General features: G+C 38.3%; 1 protein-coding gene across 1 annotated transcript in view; it reads right to left on the bottom strand.

Moving 5' to 3' along the window:
• Positions 1-22,082, bottom strand: part of AK5 (adenylate kinase 5) — a gene marked incomplete at both ends in the record, with an annotated part of 140,203 nt that overhangs the window by 37,376 nt on the left and 80,745 nt on the right. The window contains 3 exon segments of the mRNA XM_083359919.1: positions 18,209-18,211; positions 18,214-18,240; positions 20,896-20,972. Of these exon segments, the coding sequence (XP_083216045.1) occupies positions 18,209-18,211; positions 18,214-18,240; positions 20,896-20,972 (107 nt within the window).

Here is a 22,082-nt window from a genome sequence, read left to right as displayed (position 1 = left end):
CTGAATTTATTCATACTGACCAAAACGGCTTCTTGCCTAAAAGACAAATTAGACATAATGTCAGGATCATACTAGACATCTTAGAATATTATGAATTACACAGCAAAAAACAAGTAGCATTAATTTTTGTTGATGCTCAGAAAGCGTTTGATAATGTCAAATGGAATTTTATGTTGACTCAACTCAAACAGATGGAATTTTGGGGGAAATTTATAAATAAGTTTAAAGCAATACATTCCAAACAAGAAGCAAAAGTAATCATAAACAGAGAATTAACAAATAGCATTCAAATACAAAAAGGTACGATACAAGGCTGTCCACTATCTCCTTTATTATTCATTTTTTCTTTAGAAGCACTCAGAAGAATAATCCAAAAAGACAAGCTGATTAAAGGATTAGAAATCAGAAAAGAGACACTTAAATTACAGGCTTATGCAGACAATTTAGTTTTTATTCTGGAAGACCCCTTAGAATCTGGAACAAGATTATTACAGTTGCTGGAAAATTATGGAGATGTTGTGGGATTGAAGATCAATAAAGAAAAAACTAAAATGTTAGTTAAAAATACGTCCAATTTACAAGTAACTGAGCTAGTAGAAAGAATTAATATCCAGACATCCAAAAGAGTAAGGTACTTGGGGATCCAACTGTCGGCAAGATGTACTACACTGAAAAGAGAAAATTATGACAAGTTAATGGACCAAATTACAGCAGACCTAGACAGATGGAAAAACTTGCAGCTCTCCTTTATGGGGAGAATAGTGACAATTAAGATGAATATACTTCCCAAATTATTCTTTTTATTCCAATGTGTACCAATTAAATTAGGTAAGGATTTTTTTGAAAATTTAAACAGAATTACATCCAAATTTATCTGGCAAGGTAGAAAACCAAGAATCAAATTAAAATTATTACAGGATGCAAAGGAAAGAGGAGGGCTCAGCCTCCCCAATTGGGAAAAATATCAAGCAGCAATAGCGGTATGGATAAAGGATTGGATACACTTAAGGAACAGAAGACTACTACCATTAGAAGGTCATGACATGCAAATTGGGTGGCATGCTATAATGTGGGACAGAAAATATAAGGCTCATCAGTACTTCCAGAATCATCATATTAGACGGGCACTATTAGGCATGTGGATAAAAATTTAAAAAAATAATTATATAGAAATCCCCAATTGGCTATCCATATTAGAGATTTTCATGCACCCCAAATTCATAAATTTAGGAAGTATAATTACATATAAAGATCTCTTAGACGAAAATGGAGACCTGAAAACAAGAAAAAGACTATTAGAAGATGGTATAGAGTTGGAATGATGGGCATACTTACAAATACAGTCACGATACAGAAAAGACAAAAAAGAACCAGGGATAAAATTAGAGCATACACAATTAGATAAAATTCTTCTAGGAACAGAAGACCGAATGATAAAAAAGATATATCAATATCTATTAGAACAGGATTTGTTAGAAGAACAGGTAAAAGAAACAATGTTAATCTGGAGTAAAAATTTTGGTTACAGTATTGACCTAGATAATTGGCAATCACTATGGGATAGAAATAGGAGGGTAACGCTAGCCACCTCCTATAAAGAGAATCTGTACAAGATGTTTTATAGATGGCACCTTCCCCCTACAAGGTTAGCAAAAATAGACAAAAAAATCTCACCGACATGCTGGAAATGCAGAAGGCTTCCAGGGACTTACTATCATATGTAGTGGGAATGTTCAAAAGCACAAAATTTTTGGCAGTGGATAAAAAATTGGTTGGAAGAAATATTACTACAAAAAATGATTTAAAACCAGAAACCTTCTTATTAGGGATTATTAATGACAAACTCAGCAAAGCATCTTTCTACTTATTAGTGCATATTTTAACTGCAGCAAGATTAGCATATGCCCAAAAATGGAAAAGAAAGGAAAACCCACTGAAGAAGAAATAATAGATAAAATTTTATCCTGCGCCGAAATGGACAGGTTAACCCCAGAGATTAAAAATAAAACTGAATCAGAGTATTATGAAATTTGGCAAAATTTGTACGATTGGTTAGAGATAAAGAGGATCGCTGAGATGACTATTGTTTGATTAGTTGATAATGTAAGGATTTCTTATTAGCATCTATATCAGGACACAACTGAAAGATATGTAAATATAATGCCGACGACTGAAAGACAGTTTACTAAAAAATTTACAGATGTTATATGTACAGTTTGTTATACTTTGTCCTGTCATGGAATTATTTTAAGTTTTTGTTATTTCTTTCTGTAATATAAGGTAATACTAATAGTAGTGTTATATATAGCCAGGGAAGTTGAATCATGTCCACTTTTGTTTTTAAATGTACATTTAATAAAATTTTCCAACAAAAAATCAACTTTTTGTGGAGAAAAAAACATTCTCGCAAAGTTGGAATTGATTGATTGAACTTTTTAGTCCCAACCAGTCTGCTGTTACCACTGCAGCCACGCCCACCCAAAGGGCCACACCCACCCAAAGGACCACGCCCACCCAGCACCCGATGATACATAAGTGGGTTTTGGGTTGCAGTTTGGGCACTCGGTCTCTAAAAGGTTTGCCATCACTGACCTATTCTATACCTGTGCATTTGATTTTTCTTGCCTAAGTGTAAAACCTTACTTTTCTCACCACAGAATTGCTTTCTCTGAAATGTATGTTCTCTTCTCTTTAACTCTACTTCCACCCATGGTGTTCTGTACCAGCCTGCTACCGGCCCTGCAGAAAAGGCAGGGACAACCCCTTTTACAAGAAGGCAAGAGGCTGGAATTACGCCTGACAAATTTATTGCTACAAAAACAAATAGAACAAGACACAAACCAAGAAACAGGAGCTTTTCAAGCGGTTGCCTTCAGCAAACCAGCCCTCCCACGCATTCCCCCTTAAATACAGTTCAGGGCGTGGCTTCTCTCTGCCTCCTTCCGAGGAGACCCATTGCCTTCCTCTGTTTATTCCTGATTGACTGCCTCCTGCGTCGGGCGTCCTTGAACAGGGCCAGCTGTGGGTCATCTTCATCCACGCTGTCAGGCTCACACAGCTGGGTCTGCGTCGTGACCAGATGAGAGGGGCCTGGCTGAGGACTCTCATCAAGCTCTTCAACACCCCCCTCCTCCTCCTCTGAGTCATCCGACCCAACTGCCGAACCCACAGGCTGACCCTGAATCACAACACATGGTTCTCCCTTCACTTGCTATCTTCCCTTCCATTAGTGTGCACTTGCGCGCTAAAACAGAATAAAAGATTGATAGATTTTAACCACTTCTAAATCCACACTCTTCTGATTCCTTGCTTCTTGCAATTGTTTTCTTCCCTGTTACAGAAAAACTACTAAACAATACTATCATGTATCTCAGAGGCACATACACATCAGAAACCCGATAATCACTTTTCCTCTTTTCTTCTTTAAGTTGCCATCATGTGACTTCTTTCTGAGTGTTTGCCACTTTATCTACTACTTGCTCATTTTTCTGGCTTGCCAGTATAACCTTGGGTAACAAGGCTAAACAGATACATAACCTTTAAAGAGTAAATAAAAATCCAAGTTTAACTGTCATTAATATCTGGGATTTTAGAAGTCATACAGACCAGCAATCCCCAATCTTTGAGGCTTGGAGGCCTGGCTGGGGAGGGAGAGGGGAACCGCCACTCGCACGAGTCAAGCTGCGTGCACGTGCACACGCACCGGCCCACTGCTCATGCAGCCCAGTTGTGAATAGGTCATGACCCAGTAGTAGGCTGTGGCCCAGAGGCTGGGGATGCCTGATATAGACAAGCACCTGCCACATAACATCCCAGGTTTAAGATCTGTTAATATGAAAGACAAAAAAAATCTGGATATTGGAAGTTGCAGTACCTGAAGACAGCAGAATAGAAGAGAAAGAACTGGAGAAAATAACAAAATACAAAGATTTGCAGAGAGACATAGAACACATGAGGCAAAAGAAAGGAAAGATAGAGGCTTTGAAGTCAAAGAATTACACAATTTGACATCCGTGTCAAATGATTAGTGAATGCCTTTTTCAAACTATTTAGATAATTTTGACTATCTGAAAATGATAATGTCTTCTCTTGCCACATGATTGTCTACTTTATCTTTTAAAGTGGAGTCATCTGGGAGGGGTGGACAGATTGATATAGCAAAAGAATAAAATGAGCCACCCACATAACTTGCTAATCTTTTCCTATTGTCTGCTATCCCTTCTGTGCTCTTCACGTTATTCTTATCTACAACTGTTTGGGGTTTTTTTTAATTTAATTTTTCAATATGGTTGGTTTCTACTCAGGACCTAACGTGATAGATCATACAAAAGATCAGCTTTAGCACAGCAACCTTGTCACAGTAATTATTCAGAGGTCAAATCTGCAGCAAAATGGTTTTCTTTGTGACTTTTCTATCATTTTTGCAATAACAGGAATGTTACGAAGAGGTTCACGCCATGACATTATCACTGCCAGAGTAGAAAATAACATATGAACTGTGTCAGAGGGTCAACTGCTAGAACCAGGCTATTCAATTCACCTTCCTCCAACTCTTGGCTAGGTGCCATCGTCTCCACCCATGAAAACGGTGTTGGGTTTTGTCACAGTTGCAGCTTCCGTTTTGTTTCTCTTCCTTGTCTGGGTTAAGATAAAAAATAGCATTGGCAACATGGCCAAGAAAAGGACAATACGCAACTGTGCTGACCTCAATCTGAAGATGAAGCTTGTAGGCTTCTGTTTTGTGCTCAGGTTACAACAGCTAGGTTCAGTGTGGTGGGATTCAACCAGTTCGTACCAGTTTGGCAGAACCAGTAGCTAATTTTTTGTTGCCCAGGCCCAGAATGGACTTCCGGAAGCGGCATCCACACAGAGAACTGGTTGTTCACATATTTGAACCCCACCTCTGGCTATGCTACCTTTTCTCCACACCATCTATATTGCTTGGATGGGAGACATCTGGCTTTGGCTTTAGGAACTAACGGGCCCCAAGCCAAAATATGAATTTAAAACCAAGAAGAGATTTCTAAAAGAAAAGGTGGCACACGCTTAGGTTTGTTCTCCGTTTCCTTGTTACAATAATTTCTCTACTACCAAGAAATTTCCGTCGCGGGTTGAAGACCCATTTATTTGAACTAGCGGCTCTGGCCTGATGGGGGTACATGGGTTTTTTATAGGCTTGTTTTATTATTCTTGTTTTAACTTGGGCATTGATTTAATTGTCTTTTAATTTTTGTATTGTCATTTATATTTATGCCCTGTGAACCGCCCTGAGTCCCTTTGGGAGAAGGGCGGTATAGAAATCTCAATAAATTAAATTAAAATTAAATTAAATTAAAAAAGTAACACGATGGTGAGAGCCAGGAAAAATAAAAAAAGAAATGTGGGATGATGCTGAAGAGTTTTTCTGACCCTTCAAATCTTCCACTAGGACAGGGGTCGGCAACCTCGGCTCTTTTATGACTCGTGGACTTCAACTCCCAGGATTCCTGAGCCAGCTATGCTGGCTCAGGAATTCTGGGAGTTGAAGTCCACGAGTCATAAAAGAGCCGAGGTTGCCGACCCCTGCACTAGGATCTACATAAAAGATTATATGGGGGGGGGGGAAGGAAGGTGTGTGGTGATAAAGGAAGATTCCACCACTATCTAAGTATAGTTAGTCCTCAATTTACAACTCAGTTAGCTATTTCCGCAGCTAAGCAAGACAGCTGCTAAGTGAGTTTTGCCCCTCTTTATAACCTTTCTTGCCACAGTTGTTAGTAACATGGGTTGTTAAGTGAATCTGGCTTCCCCACTGACTTTGTTTGTCAGAAAGTTTAAAAAGGTGATCACATGACCTCAGGACACTGCAACCATCATAAATATAGGCCAGCTGCCACATTTTGATCACGTTGCCACGAGGATGCTGCAACAGTCATAATTGTGAAAAACGGTCATAGGCCACTTTTTTCAGTTCCATTGTAACTCTGAATGGTCACTAAATGAATGGTTGTAATTTGAGGATTACCTGCATCACGAACATGGATTTTTCTCCATCAACTCCAACCTGTCCTCCCTAACTATTTACCACTTATTTTAATAGCATTTCTTCAATGATTATCGTTTTTCTTTGCGATGCATTTAATGTGCTACTTATGAAAACATATATTTTTGTCTCTGCGCAAACACTTTTGCCCATCCTTGGTGGATTATTCTTGATTTGGCACCAATTTGGCACATTAGCATTCCTGATTGACAGCCAAGCTGGTTTTTTTGCAGCTCTGTTCTCAAGCAGCAAATTTTTCATTTTCTCATTTGAACTATATCAACTTCACAGAAGCAGCAGATGGGGTGTTGGAAACCTGAATTTGGTTGTTTATGGGTTGTTGGTTTTTAGTTTTGGTTCTGCAAATTATCGCCTGTTTAACATTACTGGGTGAATAGAAATCTCCAGGACTTAACTGGACTGTCAACCCTAGGGTGGTAATTTACGAAGGTGAACACAGCAACAAACTGTTTTCAGCATCGGTAACAAATTGTTTCCATTGTTTTGTTCCATTAACTTTCCCACTGGTCGGTTCAAATGAGAATCGTCTTATCTTTACCAGTGTCATGCAGTTGATGGCTTTGAGTGTAGCACTAATATTTTATTTGGGAGAAGGTGGCAAACCACTGAATTATGTGATCTTGCCTAGCATCAAAACATCAACACATTATTCACTAATGACCTCTTGGACCTAGACAGATAGATTTGGTAAGTGATAACATCTCTATATAAATAGAGCACCAAATGCCTCTACAAAAGATGCATCTATCATTGTTTTCTCATTACAAATGAGAAATATCTTAATCCAAATGATAATTATTTACTACTGAAGACTCCAATGGGAAATATCAGTAGACTCTACAAAAAAAAACACAAATACCAATTCTAATTCCCAAAATAGTATTTTAAATAATATTAAAACCAGCATTTTCCCCTAAGCAAGGATTCTTTGCAACTAACACTATTTAAAAAAAACAACAAAAAAAATCTCTTAAATACACCAGTTCCCATGGTAACTTAAGATGAACAGATTGTTCCTGGATGAAAAAAAAATCTGTTAAACGTCTTTTAATATTCTAAGACAAGGAGTATTTTGCAAATTCTTATGGCATATTTTTTTATCTAGACTGTCATAAGTAAATGTCCCAATATCTGCTTTGAATCTGAAAGGGTTATCTGTTCAGCAATATTTACATAGTAAAAAAATTAAATACTTCAGTTTTGAAATCTAGAGATCTTTCTCTACATGACTAGTTCATGTCAACTCCTAGGAGTTAGGAGTTCACATGCCTATAACTATTAAAATTACAACCGCAAAACTGAGCACTTAATAGCAAGGGCATCTCTGATGAGAGGTGTCAAAAAGTCTAGAGGATGGCCACAACTACATGATTGAAGCCCTACCCCTTTCTATGCATGTCACACATGCAACACATATACAAAGTGGTAGGGATGGTTATAGTCATCAGCTTGGCTTTTCTGAAAACTCTTACCTTCATCCATGGGTGCTAACTAACAACATAACTTCTATGGAATAGCTACCAACCAAAAGCCAATGCAGTGATTTGTTGCATGTTGTGATGAGCTAAACATATATAAGAAAAATTAGGAAAGAGCTCCAATAACTAAGAAAGAACAATATTCTAAGAACACGCAACATGCATTTTAATCCATACCTAAAATCTCTGTTTTCTTTCTTTGCTTTGGGGCTCCTGTGTTTCCAAGTTCTGAAAACAATATTTTTAAATACCATGCATCCATCTGAAACATTTTACTGCTGGCTGACTAATTTCAGATGATTGTTCACGTGTGTATGTATTTTAAAACTTTCTAATAACGTCTCATTGTCAAAGGAATCCCCAGGCTTTTTTAAAAAAAATTTATTATATTTTTCTGTAACAAAATGATACAGATTACAAAGTAAAATATATTTTTCATGAGGTAATAACAACAATTCACTACAGTAATTTGATGCCCTTTATATCCTTAATTAACCCATAATCTTCAAAGTGATAAGTTCAAACATTTAGCTGTATATTAAAAAAAATCACATCCTTAAATTATAATGATCCTTATAATGTCATATTAATCAGCGTGTGCAGGTTTTTGTAAGGCAATAAAACCCAGAATCTTAGCTTTGATATAGCAAGAGAAATGTTCTTTGCTGCATTTCTCAGTCATCTTATTTTTGGTAAAATTTTGGTACTGATAGAATCATGATTATATCATGGTATGGATATAATGGATAGGCTTTACATTTCTATCCAAATATTGCTTTTCATACTTCATGATGGAACACACAATGCACTAATTGCTCCTTTGAGTATTTATTTCTAAGGAGAAATAGGTTTTAGCCAACATTATACATCTTCTGGCAAACATTGTAAAAGTCTTTGTGCGAGTGCATCATTTCCTTGGTTTTCACAATTTCATTTATTTACTGATTCTTCTCTACTAACCTATGACTCATTGTAATAATTCAACACTTTTAATTTCTGTTAGAACAAATGATAATTCTTGAATGGAAGAAATGAGTCTCACATCAACACTTAAGAAAGAAATGTTCTATTCCATGCCTTCCCAATCTGGTTCATTCCAGATGACTTGATAATGATGCTCCTTATGATGGCCATCCTTATTGGGAGAAGATGTAGGTTGTAGTCCCATAGATCTAGCAAGCACCAGATTGACGGAATATAATTTTATTCCTTCACAGATTTCAACTATTAACTACCAGGAGTTTACATGGATTAGTCATGTAGAGAATTCTGACATGACTAAATCTACTTGAATCATATTTTTAGTGCTAATTAACAGAATATCAGAATAACATAGTTGGAAGGGACCTTGGTGATCTTCTAGTCCAATCTCCTGCTCAAGCAGGAGACCTTATGCCATTTCAGACAAGTGGTTGTCCAGTCTCTCCTTAAAAACCTCCAGTGATGGAGCACCCATATTCATGCATACACTGTATTCCGTTCCCATGAACATTCTTTTACATTTATGAAGGTGGTTCTTAATCTGCAAATGCACAATAGCCTAATTATTAATGTAAATCTACTTGATCAGATTTTGATGAGAATGCTGATGATTGAGGCAAGGTTGAGGAACAGCTAGTTTAAAGATTGTCCCAGAATAAGCACCTCAAAGAGACTATCTTAATACCCTAATTGACTCAATATAACTGAGGTTGCAAATTTTCCAAGAATCTGCATTCACCATAAACTAGGCATAAATTTCCTTATTTAAATTCATGTTGTTCTTAGTGCCTTAGGCCTGCACACACTTACATGGGCATATAGGCTCTGAAATATATTGGCAAATAAACAGTATTTCCGCATCTTATGTTTTACTAATTGTAAACCAGGGATAGGGAACTAGATACCCTCCAGATGTTTTAGACTTCAATTTCTGTCAGCCCCAGGAGGGAGAGGAGAAAAGTGACAGTTACAGTCCAAAACATCTGGAAGTTGTCATTCAAGAAACAAGCACTTGTGATTGCAATCCACTGAACACAAACATATGCAGTAATATCTAAAGCTCCTTTTAAAATGGTAAATACTGTGATAGCATTTAAGGGCAGCTGCAATGGGAGAACCAGTGGGAAAAAGCTTTGGTTGCCCATTTCTTATTTTGTCCAGAAGCTATTTCTTTTCCATGTAAATTAATACTGTGTAACACAGGGATACCCAACCCCTGGGCCGTGGCCTGTTCAGAACTGGGCCATGGAAGCAGCAATCAAGTGTGCATGTGCGTGCAGTTCCACTTGTGCAGGATGCATGCCTGCCATTCACGCTAATGGAGCTGTGCACGCATGCTCACCTGCCACTCGTGTGGAACATACTTTCTCCCCCCACCCCCACTGGTCCGCAGAGCCGGACAGGTTGGAGACCACTGGTGTAACAGATAGTTTGGAACTATGTAATATAGTCTCAAACAGAATTACACAACAACAACAAAAATAAGATCCATTTCCTAAGTATCATGATTAGATTTTATTCATTCATTCAATTTATATCCTGCCTTTCATTCAGGAACCCAAAATGTGGTTATTGTGTTGCCACCTCTTATTATTTAATAACAACTATCTGTGAAGTAGATTGTGCTGAGAGAGAGTGGCTGGCCCCAAATCATACTCTAAAAAGTCCATTTCTCATTTCTGTCTTAAAACATATTTCAAGCACAATGGATATTCAATTGGTTTTTTAAAAAGCAAAATGCAACAACCTGTTATCTTCTGGGTGTTAACAGAAACTGAATTGTTCTATGACATCTGTTGTTCTGAGAATATTTTCAGCACAGGTGGCCTCCCATGTGTTAGCTCTTTTTTTTTTACTCAACCCCCCCCCCCCGCATATAAAGGTGTGGAATCCAGAAAGATTTATAATGATTATAAAGGTGTAGGCTCCAGAAAGATTTATAATGAGTAACCTAGAAAAAGTCATTCAATTATAATGCAAAATATGACTTTGGGCCCCTTATCACTTGAGTTGTTCAGTTTGTACTGAACAATAAATAAAAATTCATTGATTTTGGTTTAGCCTGATCCATAAACACATATTTTGTGACGGGTAAAGTATGTTTTATGGCTATCATGTGTAATTCTAGACAACCATCTAGCCATAATTAACCAAATCACATATAAATCCATCCATTGCCTTTCAGCTTACCATGTGATGCATTATTACAATAGAATAGAATTCTTTATTGGCCAAGTGTGATTGGACACAAAGAATTTGATATTATAACAATACATAGAACTATTAATGCTTAAAATTAAACAGTTAAATATTTTCTTACTTGATAGCATTCCTAGGGCAAAATCAATGTTATGAAAGTAGAAGCAGCACATATAACAGATCTTTCTTTGCCTTGTTCTAGATCCTCTTAAAATTCCAAATTTTACAGAGATAGGGTGCAACATTCCTACTCCTATTTATTTAGTAGTACAAAATAGTCCCACATCAGATTTAAGAAAATATTAAAATTTATCTCTAGGGGAGCAAACCAAAGTCATCTCCACAAAAGCAGGACGATCACAGCAGAGACTGAAGAACTGGTAAGTAGATCAATTTTTTGCAATTTACCCAGTATAAAGGATAGATCATCATCCACATATGCTTATTACTTGCAAGGAGGCTGAAGAATGGCAATCTTCCATGGGTTTGAGCGCTGGTAGAGACTTGCAATCTTGCTCACAACCATGGCAGAGCACTTTAAAGGACACTAAGTTCGCAAGTCTCATTTTCTAATCACTTTCAAAAATTGCAAGTTAAACATCTTAAAACTATTAAGAGATGTTTGGAATGTCAAGTTTAAAAAAATCGCTGGGTGAGTTTAACTTCAAATTTGAGAAAACAGAAAAAATGATTACAAGCTTAAGAACTCGGAGGGGGATCTCGGAGTCCTAGTGGACAATCACTTAAATATGAGCCAGCAGTGTGCTGCAGCTGCCAAAAAAGCCAACACAGTGCTAGGCTGCATTAACAGAGGAATAGAATCAAAATCACGTGAAGTACTAATACCACTTTACAATGCCCTGGTAAGGCCACACCTGGAATACTGCATCCAGTTTTGGTCACCATGATGTAAAAAAGATGTCGAGACTCTAGAAAGAGTGCAGAGAAGAGCAACAATGATGATTAGAGGGCTGGAGGCTAAAACATATGAAGAACAGTTGCTGGAATTGGGTATGTGTAGTTTAATGAAGAGAAGGGTGAGGGGTGACATGATAGCAGTGTTCCAATATCTCAGGGGCTGCCACAAAGAAGAGGGAGCCAAGCTATTCTCCAAAGCACCTGAAAGCAGGACAAGAAGCAATGGATGGAAACTAGTCAAGGAGAGAAGCAACCTAGAACTAAGGAGAAACTTCCTGACAGTTAGAACAACCTGCCTCCAGAAGTGGTGAATGCTCCAACACTGGAAGTTTTTAAGAAGAGACTGGACAGCCATTTGTCTGAAATGGTATAGGGTTTCCTGCCTTAGCAGGGGGTTGGACTAGATGACCTCCAATGTCCCTTCCAACTTCTTCTTCTTCTTCTTCTTCTTCTTCTTCTTCTTCTTCTTCTTCTTCTTCTTCTTCTTCTTCTTCTTCTTCTTCTTCTTATTGTTATTATTATTATTATTATTATTATTATTATTATTATTATTATTATTATTATTATTATTATTATTATTATCTTAAATAATTGGAAATAAACAGCAAAAAGCTACATAAGATTTTGATCCAAGAAATTTATAAACAATTTAAGGATCTAGTTAAATTTGAAATATTGTTTTTACGTTTACGTTTTATTTAATTTATATACCGCCCTTCTCCCTGGGGACTCAGGGCGGTTCACAGGGCATATAAATAAAAATACAGTACTATACAAAAGTTAAAACAAAGATTAAATCAGTGCCCAATTAAAAAAAACAATAATGCAATCTAAAATGACAATTTAAAACCCAGCTCCCCCATCAAGCCAGACCGGCCAATTCAAACAAATGGGTCTTCAGGCCACGACGGAAAGTTCGGAGGTCCGATGCCATCCGGAGCTCCACCGGCAGTTGGTTCCACAAAGCCGGGGCACCCACAGAGAAGGCTCTCCCCCTGGGGGCCTCCAGTCGGCATTCCCTGACCGGAGGCACCCTGAGGAGGCCCTCTCTGTGGGAACGCACAGGGCGGAGGGGAGTTGAAGCCGGCAGCAGGTGGTCCCCGAGGTAACCCGGACCCATGCCATGTAGGGACTTAAAGATCATAACCAAGACCTTGAACCTCACCCGGAAGACAACTGGTAACCAATGCAGCTCGCAGAGCAAAGGTGTAACATGGGAGTACCGGGAAACTCCCAAGACAACTCTCGCGGCCGCATTCTGTACCAGTTGGAGCCTCCGAGTGGTCTTCAAGGGAAGCCCCATGTAGAGAGCATTACAGTAGTCAAGGCGAGAGGTCACGAGCGCATGAGTGAACCGTGCACAGGGCATCCCGGTCCAGATAGGGCCGCAACTGGCGCACCAGGCGAACCTGGGCAAAAGCCCCCCTAGTCACGGCCACTACATGATCTTCTAGGGTAAGCCGTGAATCTAGGAGGACTCCCAAGTTGCGAGCCCTATCCACGGGGGGTAAGAGCTCACCCCCCATAGAAAGAGATGGAACATTTTGAATGTCCCGGGATGCCGGAATGCACAGCCACTCAGTCTTGTCAGGGTTGAGCTGAAGTCTGTTCCTCCCCATCCAGACCCGAACCGCCTCCAGGCAACGGGACATCACAGCGAGGGCATCACTGGGGTGGTTTGGGGTCGAAAAGAAAAGTTGGGTATCATCGGCATATTGATGATACCCAACTCCAAAACCACGAATGATCTCACCCAGCGGTTTCATGTAGATGTTGAACAGGAGAGGCGAGAGAACCGACCCCTGAGGAACTCCACAAACGAGAGACCTAGGGGCCGATCTCTGCCCCCCTGCCAACACCGACTGCGAACGTCCCAGGAGATAGGAGGAGAACCACCGAAGAACTGTGCCTCCCACTCCCAATCCCCTGAGACGCCACAGCAAGATACCATGGTCGATGGTATCGAAAGCCGCCGAGAGGTCTAATAGGACTAGGACAGAGGAATATCCCCTGTCCCGAGCCCTCCAGAGATCATTCACCAGAGCGACCAATGCCGTCTCCGTGCTGTACCCGGGCCTGAAACCCGATTGGTAGGGGTCCAGATAATCCGCTTCATCCAGGACCAGAGGGAGCTGATGCGCCACCACACTCTCAACAACCTTCGCAAGAAAGCGAAGGTTGGAGACTGGACGAAAGTTGTTCAATACAGCTGGGTCCAAGGCAGGCTTCTTGAGGAGAGGTCTCACCACCGCCTCCTTCAAGACGGTGGGGAAATAACCCTCACTCAAAGAAGCAGATATAACCGCCTGGAGCCAGCCTCGTGTCCTCTCCCTAGCTGCATAAACCAGCCAGGAAGGGCACGGATCCAACAAACATGTGGAGGAGCTCAGCCTCCCCATAATCCTGTCCACTTCATCAGGGGTCACAGAATCAAACTCTTCCCAGATAACATTGACAAGACCGCCCGTGTCCTGATCGCCTGACTCTGCCCAGCTGGAGTCCAAACCGGTCCGAATCCGAGCGATTTTATCCGACAGATGTTGACTAAATTCCTCGGCACGACCCTGCAAGGGATCCTCCCTCACCTCCTGATTAAGATTAAATTAAATTAAATAAAATGTAAACGTAAACGTTTTTTACTATAAAATCTATGAATTAACTATAAAAAATAGCTTCTCATGGTATCTTGGTTCATAATAGAGATGAGTGCCTTTATGACTTGAGAAACTTTAGAGAGGCCTAGCCATTCTAAGTAGGAGGAAAAAAGTCAGCTTTTGGTGTCCATTGATTGGGACTCGCAAGATGGCACAGAACATCATAACACTGGGAAATTTGAAGGAGATTTTTGAAGAATTAAGTCAGAAAATAGAAGCTTCAACAGCAGTGTAAGTTTAAACATACACTTCTATGGATAGATTATATCCAAAAGATGTCAGTGAGGGAACGACATGTGGAGCATTGTGTCTGAAAAGACAGAGAAAGTACTGAAAGTAGAACTACAAATGAGAGGCAGATAAAAATTACTTGGAAAAGAATGCTTTACTGGATCTACAAAAGAAAATGGCTGAAGTTTTTAAAAAAATAAAGGAGAAATGATGAGATAAAGTAGAATTGAAGAGAAATCAAGATAACGATATTTGAATGAATTAAAGATAAAGATTGTTAGAAATAAAAGTAAGGAATATAAAGTTGGTTTATTTATGTCTTATTAAAATAAGGCATTTATTCTAAAGGTCTGGCAGTCCTTTACAGATCTTTTGCTAACAGCAGCATTAAAAAGAAATTGCTTATAGGTAAGGAATGGGATTTGGGATGAAGAGATAAATGTTTGTGACCTTATACGAGAGAAAGGATAATTAAAATTGTCCACAGTATCTAATTAAGGTTGGAAATAACTTCTTTATATATTTCTTTTCTTTTTTTATACTACATTTTTCTTTATTTTTCTTTTTTTCTAGCACTTTTTATTCTTTCTTACTATTGTTTTTTAAGTTTAGTTTGTATTAGTTTTTACTTCAGTAATAAAAATCCTTCATAAAAATTATAGACTTAAAATAACAGAAAATATTAAAAAAAACAGTCTTTGCCTCATGCCAACTAAGTAGTAAGGTAGGCACAAATAGAACCTACTTCAAGATGGCATTACATATACCAGGCAAGCCTACCAATAAGTTCTTCTTTATTTATTTCACTGAACTGTGTTTATCTCCCCATAGTAACATTACCTGGAACTTCTGCTTTCCTGCACAGCTTTTAATCTTTCTTTTGAAATCAGAGAAAACTAGAAAGATTGTATAGTGGGAAGTATATGATTACAGGCAATAATCCTGTTGAGGAGATTCACGGAGTCCCATCTTGCTCCTAATTATAAATTAATGGATTGCATCGCTAAATAATATAAAAGTGATTGACCAATAACTTTGCAACGTAAAGATATGTAGCACATAAAAGTCTGGTACATCAACCAACACGGGTTTATCTTACCGTCCACATATAAGCCTCTGGGGAAAAAATTACTTTGTGGTTCTCATTCTTCAGGAGTGCACTTCCAAGAGATATACATTCTTAAATCAGTTTTAATCTGGACAATTTATGAGGGGCCTCAAGATATGATAAGTGGTCAGCAACCAAAATTAATGGTCTACACTCGAAGTTAAGAACCACTTCTTAAATATTACTGTGCATGCTTAACATATGGCTACTTCCAGCATCAGAGGACTGTCAAAGAGTTCTGCAAAATATTTGCCAGCTGTCAACTCCTTAGTTCCACACGGTTGCCTGGAAACTAACCCTCTTGGCTACATCTTTCTGACAGGAACTTTATTTCCTTCCAGATATACATGACATGCTGATATCTAGATACACATCTTTTCTTTGTTTGATATTCTCAGCAGAGAAATGCTTGGGCCAATTTACAGTTTGAAGATTGCATGGGTAATAAAAACATTAGCCAGTGAAAGCACAAAAGTTCTGCCACTGTCCCATATTTTCAGATATCAAAGGCATATTTTTAGGATGATTTTTTTTGGCCCTGAAAAAGCTTTTTATTTCTCTTTTGGCTTAACTGAACTGTGAAGAGGTCAATGCAAGATTGGCTTCAACACACATAGACTGTTGTGTTAGAATTTACAATGGCTATTTCTATTTCATTATTTTCCAATTTCATAGTATTGTGCTTTCAATCAAACAGCATATAAACCTTTTTCTGGTTCAAAGACACACACATACGAATAGCAAAAGCATCTGACTGCAGGTCCCAAATTGTTCTCTAAATCTATGAATTTCTGAGCAACTTTGGTGGGTTTCCAAATGAATCTACTTAGAAAATTATAACTGGCAATCCTACCCTCTAAAACCTATGTTAAAGATGTTTTTAATATCTTAATTAAAGATATTTTAGTATCTTTTAATAGCTCAGGAGGATTTTCAACCAACACAACATACATGCACACTTTAAACTCAAGAACACACTAAGGCAAAAGCTTGTCCACCCCAAGGATAAAACACACAGACACAAACTAAGCAATGTGCTCTATGCAGTACAATGCAGTGAGACATGTGGAGATCTGTACGTTGAGGGCAAAAAACAACCACTTCATAAACGCATGACATAACTCAGGAGAACAAACCCACCAGGACAAGATTCGGCAGTCCATCTGCATTTAAAAGACAAAGGCCACTCTTTTGAAGACAGCAAAGTCCACATTTTGTACACAGAGGACCATTGGTTTGAAAGAGGGGTCAAAGAGGCCATCTATGTCAAGAGAGGGGAAGGGATACAACATCATCTATCTCCAGTCTACAAGATGATCCTTTCAGCAGTTCCAAGAAAGCCCCACACCCATTTGCACTACTCAGATGACCCTGAAGACACAGATAAACCTCCAAGTGGCCTCAACGACTCTCTAAAAGAATGCAAATGACCATCTGTCTGCAAAGAATATAAATCCTTCCCTTCCCCACCATCCAGTCAGAGCTGAAGAAGCTTCTTGGATGAGAAGCAAAACGTCTTCAAAGAAAAACAAGAAAATCCAGTCAGAGATCCCATTCTTTTCCACTTTATAAGTTGCAGCTGTGTGAAAAGATGACAGTGCAATGTAACTGGCTGCGTATTTTCTGGTTCATTTAGTGCAGTAACTGATTTGTATCTGATAAAATGGATCAAAACCAGTGGTGGGATTCGGCCAGTTCGCACCAGTTCAGCAGAACCGGTAGCTAATTTTTTGTTGCCCAGGCCCAGAATGGACTTCTGGAAGCAGCATCCACAGAGAGAATCGGTTGTGACAGCAATATAATATAACTATTTTTCTCCTATAAAGGATCAATTGGTAAGCTCTCTCTCATGATGTCCTTCTCAAAATGTGAAATTTAAGCTCATAAGAAGAGAGAATACTATTATAAAGTCTTTGCTGGATGAAGAGAGATTTGTCTCTTTTTAAAAAAAAATCCAAAATCAAATAATTTCTGTAATATCTACAGGCTATTTATGACAAAATAACCATCCCTATCCTGAAGCTATGCAAGAACTCAGCTAGGATGAAAAAGGAAATATTCGTAACCCTGTTTTTTTATGATGAAAATAAACTCTTCCTCTTGAAGATTTCTTTTAATCTAAATCCATACTTTTATCTCCGGAATGGAGGACAAATTGACAAAGAAGACAGATTTAGTTAGATTATCAGAAAAGAAGTTTAAAATTTCAGAATCCTGCATTCTCACTTAAGCCATCGACTGCTCAGCTCCTGTGCAGCCATTTGTAAAATAAACACCTGGTTAAAGCTCAATGCAGGATAATTTATAATTTTGAGCTGCATCCTAAGGCAGACTATTATAATAACTTGCTTTTATTTTAAAGCTGCTTTAACAGATCACAAAATGTATGCTTTGGATGGGGGAGATTACATTCTTTCAGGGAAAGTTAATCTTCACTATGTCTAAATTGCATTGCCAAGGGGTAATAGTATATATTTGCAGTGAAATTCTTTCATGTAAGCGAAAAGGAATACAGGGTGTTTGGGTTTTGGTTTTTGTTTTTTGTAATACAGCAAGTTTGCAGTCCTTGGTTCTAAAAAGGGTCACTTTTACTTACAGTATATTATGATGCAACTGCATACAGTTAACCTAAAACACATTAAAAAGAAAGCAATATGCATCCTGGGTCCTTCCGGATATTTCACATGCCCTGAATTCCTTAAAATTGGCAACTCTTTTTCAGCTGAGGGCTGCATTCCCTAAGGGTTAAACAACTGAAGGAAGCAAGGTAAATGGAGTGGCACAAGTGAGTAAGTGAAGCCAGAACAAAAATAGGATAAAAGCTCCATTCTTTTTCTGCCTCTGCTTATATAATCTTAGACCTCTTCCAATTGTGAAGCTGCAAGAAATGACCGTTCCTATCAAAGGACCATACTTATCTAACACGACAGAGGTTGTTGAACTAGGCTGCTCACCCCAATTATTGGACAGTAAGGCTGAAACATACCCCCATTTCAAGAGATGTACCCCAAATTTATTTACGGTTTTGCCACTGATATACAGGTAATCCTCAACTTACCCCAAATATATGTCCCTAAGTCAGAAATTTGTTAAGTGAGTCTAACCCCATTTTACGACTTATCTTGCCACAGTTGCTAAGTGAATCACTACCATTGTTAAATTAGTAACACCGGCTTCCCCATTGGCTTTGCTGGTCAGAAGGTCACAAAAGGTGACCACATGACCCCAGGACCCTGCAGCTGTCATAAGGATGAACCAGTTTACTTATTTTATTTATTAATTGAATTTAAATACCGCCCTATTCCCGAAGGACTCAAGTGTCAAGTGTCCGATTGTAAATCATGTGATGTTGGGGATGCCGCAGTGGTCATAAGTGTGAAAAATGGTCATAAGTCAGTGCTGTTTTTCAGTGCTGTTGCAACTTTGAACAGTCACTAAATGAACTGCTGTAAGTCAAGGACTACCAGTACATTTCCTAAATGAAGGGAACGTCCAACATACGTAACCAAAAGCCAATAGGTCAAATGATGACAAGGCTAGGTTCCAATATGACAACAAAAATTATGTCCTACTAATCTAGCTCTTTATTTAATGAAGCTAGGGCAGTGTTTCCCAACCTTGAGAAATTAAAGATATGTGGACTTCGACTGCCAGAAATTGAATTCTGGGAGTTGAAGTCCATATATCTTAAATTTCCCAAGATTGGGAAACACTGAGCTGGGGCACAGTTATCATAACCTTACATTCTCATTCTCTTATTAGCGCAATGTTTGGAAACAAAATTATAGTCTAAGCTTTAGTTGCATGTTTCAGCTTGACATAAACTCTTCTTTGTCCCTTGAATAAGTGTCAACGCTGCTAACATCGGATGTTTTTGCACTGACAACAGATGGAAATGTAGCCATTTTTTCCCTTTCGCTTTTAGAGTTAGGTGATGCTGGGAGTGGGGGGGGATGTGAATGAGAGTCCAGCTAGACATAACAACACTAAAACTTAACGTGAGAATCAAGGCTATTGAACTCAGAGCTGATAAAAGAATTGGTGGACTGGAGAGCTGGAGAGGAAGCTCAAGCTTCAAGCTAATTGGGGGATGTGATTTATGACTGTTACTTGGAGGAGGGAATTGTGCTTTGATACTATGTGCCCAGGGGAGGGGAATTCAGTTTTTGGCTTCGATTATGCAAGTGCCGATATAATCCTATTCAAATAAAAGATCCTTTAAGGTAAACAATGCCTCGAAGTTCTTTTGAAGAGTTTCATCTGTCGGAACCATGACAATAAGCTTCCACTGCTTTCAGCATATTATCTTTCTTCCCAAGATTTAATTTCATCTTTCTGCTTACTGATTAATACTTTGGAGAGTCATGGTTACTCTTCAGCTTTTTTGCTATATTCAGCTAGAATCGTCTGATATTTTCAACATCACTGAAGGAAGTTTTAGAGAGAAATCTGTGAGGTCCTTGGTGCTCTCTGAGCTTAGTGGTTTTCTTGCAGACGTTTCATTACCCAAAATCATCAGTGCCAGGAAGGGGGTGGGACTTGCTCTTATTTTTATATAGTAGTGAGAAATCTACAGTGTGCAGTGTGTTCCGTGTTTCCTTTCACGCTAAATAAAAAAAAAATTACAGGGTTTTGCATTCATTCAAAGCCCGTTTGACAAAGATGAGAATGGAACAAAAATATATGTGGGTTCACTTGGTGAAATAAGATTCATTTCAGACTATCTTCCTAGCTGTCCTTTCAGATTGCCTCCTAGCAATGTGTTTCATCTTCAAAAGACTAAGTGAGAATAGACCCGGTTTGTATTTGGATGGGAAGTCACCTTCAAGTCTTAATGAGACCACATGCAAGGATTTACTGGTTATTTTTTTTTGTCTGCCTACATGTGAACTTTTATTTTGAAAATTGACAATCACATAAACATTGACAGGGTTTTCTTCTTCTTCTTCCGGGTACTGAAATATGTATGAATTTCTTTCTAGAATGTACAGAAGCCTGCAACAGAAAAGAGCATAAAAAATACAAAAAGAAAGTACTGAAAAGCATAAGACATGCTCAGAATAAGAAAAGAGATGGGATAACAAGACGGATTTTAAAATATGAGAGAAGTCCTTTGAAGACACATTTGTTATATCCAATTTCAGAGAAGCTGTCTTATTATGGCATTCAGAAAGGAACAGAAACTCTCATAATAAACTCTACCCCTGCTTATCGGTTCCCTTGCTTATGCAGTGACCAAGGCATTTATAAATGCAAATAAAAGGATTTTTTTTTCACCATTACCTGATCTTCAAAGTTAAATTCATGATCAGGAATCTCTCCTGGGTCCACAACAAGACTAAGGTCAACTTCACATGGACCTAAAAATAAGAAAGGGAATTCTCAAATAAAACAAGCAGGTTTCATTATGATACAATCTCATAATTAATGAGGAAGGTCTAAATGGATATTTTTACTCTCAAACAAGAGAAGACTCCATTTTAAAGTAAGCAATGGGCTTGTTTTGATTCCTAACAGCAATTTCCTAACATAAGGATGTAATCTGTTACTAAAACCTAAAATAAAAACAACTAAAAATAATTCTCACTGAACCCATAGAATTAGCTCCGAATAAAGATGTACATTATTCAAAATGTAGCTGTATAGAGAATGTGCTAAAGCTGAGAAAGACGAAGGGAAAGAGAAGGGAATGAGAGAGATGAATTCAGTTAAGTGGCAATGAGTACACAACTGGAAGTCTTGAAGGACCAAATAAGGAACAGATCACGATGAAGAAAGCGCATGTATGTGGTTGCTAAGAGTTAATACTGACTTGATGGCACATAATCCCTCCATCAAACACAATCAGAATTGTGCTCTTAATACCGCAATATTACACATACTTATACTAAGTAAATCTCACTGAGTAAAATGGGACCACCTTTTTTATATCAATTTTCCCTTGTGGTGTAAAAAACAAAATCCAAGGAATGCAAAAAACCCCAAAACACCTCACTAATATGATTTTGGCAGAATCAAAACAACTACGACTCTACCTTTGTTAAAAAGAGAGAACTCATTTTTCAGGTCCTACTTTTGACTCAGATTTTTTGGTTTTTTTGTTTGTTAAATGTATATGCCTCCCATCTCACCATCAAGTGACTTTGGGTCACTACTGCCACAATCTGGACATCTCAAAAAGCTGGCCATTTAATTTTCTATAAAAATTAAAATAAATGGGCCCTTCTGAAGTCATCTCAGGCTTCATCTCAGGCTGTTTTCCAATCCCTGAAGATTGATCTCCAAAATGTTCCTGTCAAAAAAAAGTCTAGAAAACACAGTAGTGGAGCACTTTGTTGTTTTAGCCTTGCCAATGACCTCAGTAGGGTACTGATTGTGTTGCTTAAGACACAAAGTTCTCTCTAAGAATTTTACTCCACAGAAATAGTCTGTACCAGCCAATGCATTCATAAAGACTAAGGGAAGAAATC

The sequence above is a fragment of the Vipera ursinii genome (assembly GCF_947247035.1).
Source record: "Vipera ursinii genome assembly, chromosome: 3".
NCBI lineage: Eukaryota > Metazoa > Chordata > Lepidosauria > Squamata > Viperidae > Vipera > Vipera ursinii.
The sequence above is the reverse complement of the archived record's forward strand: the minus strand, read 5'-3'. Positions and strand labels throughout refer to the sequence as shown.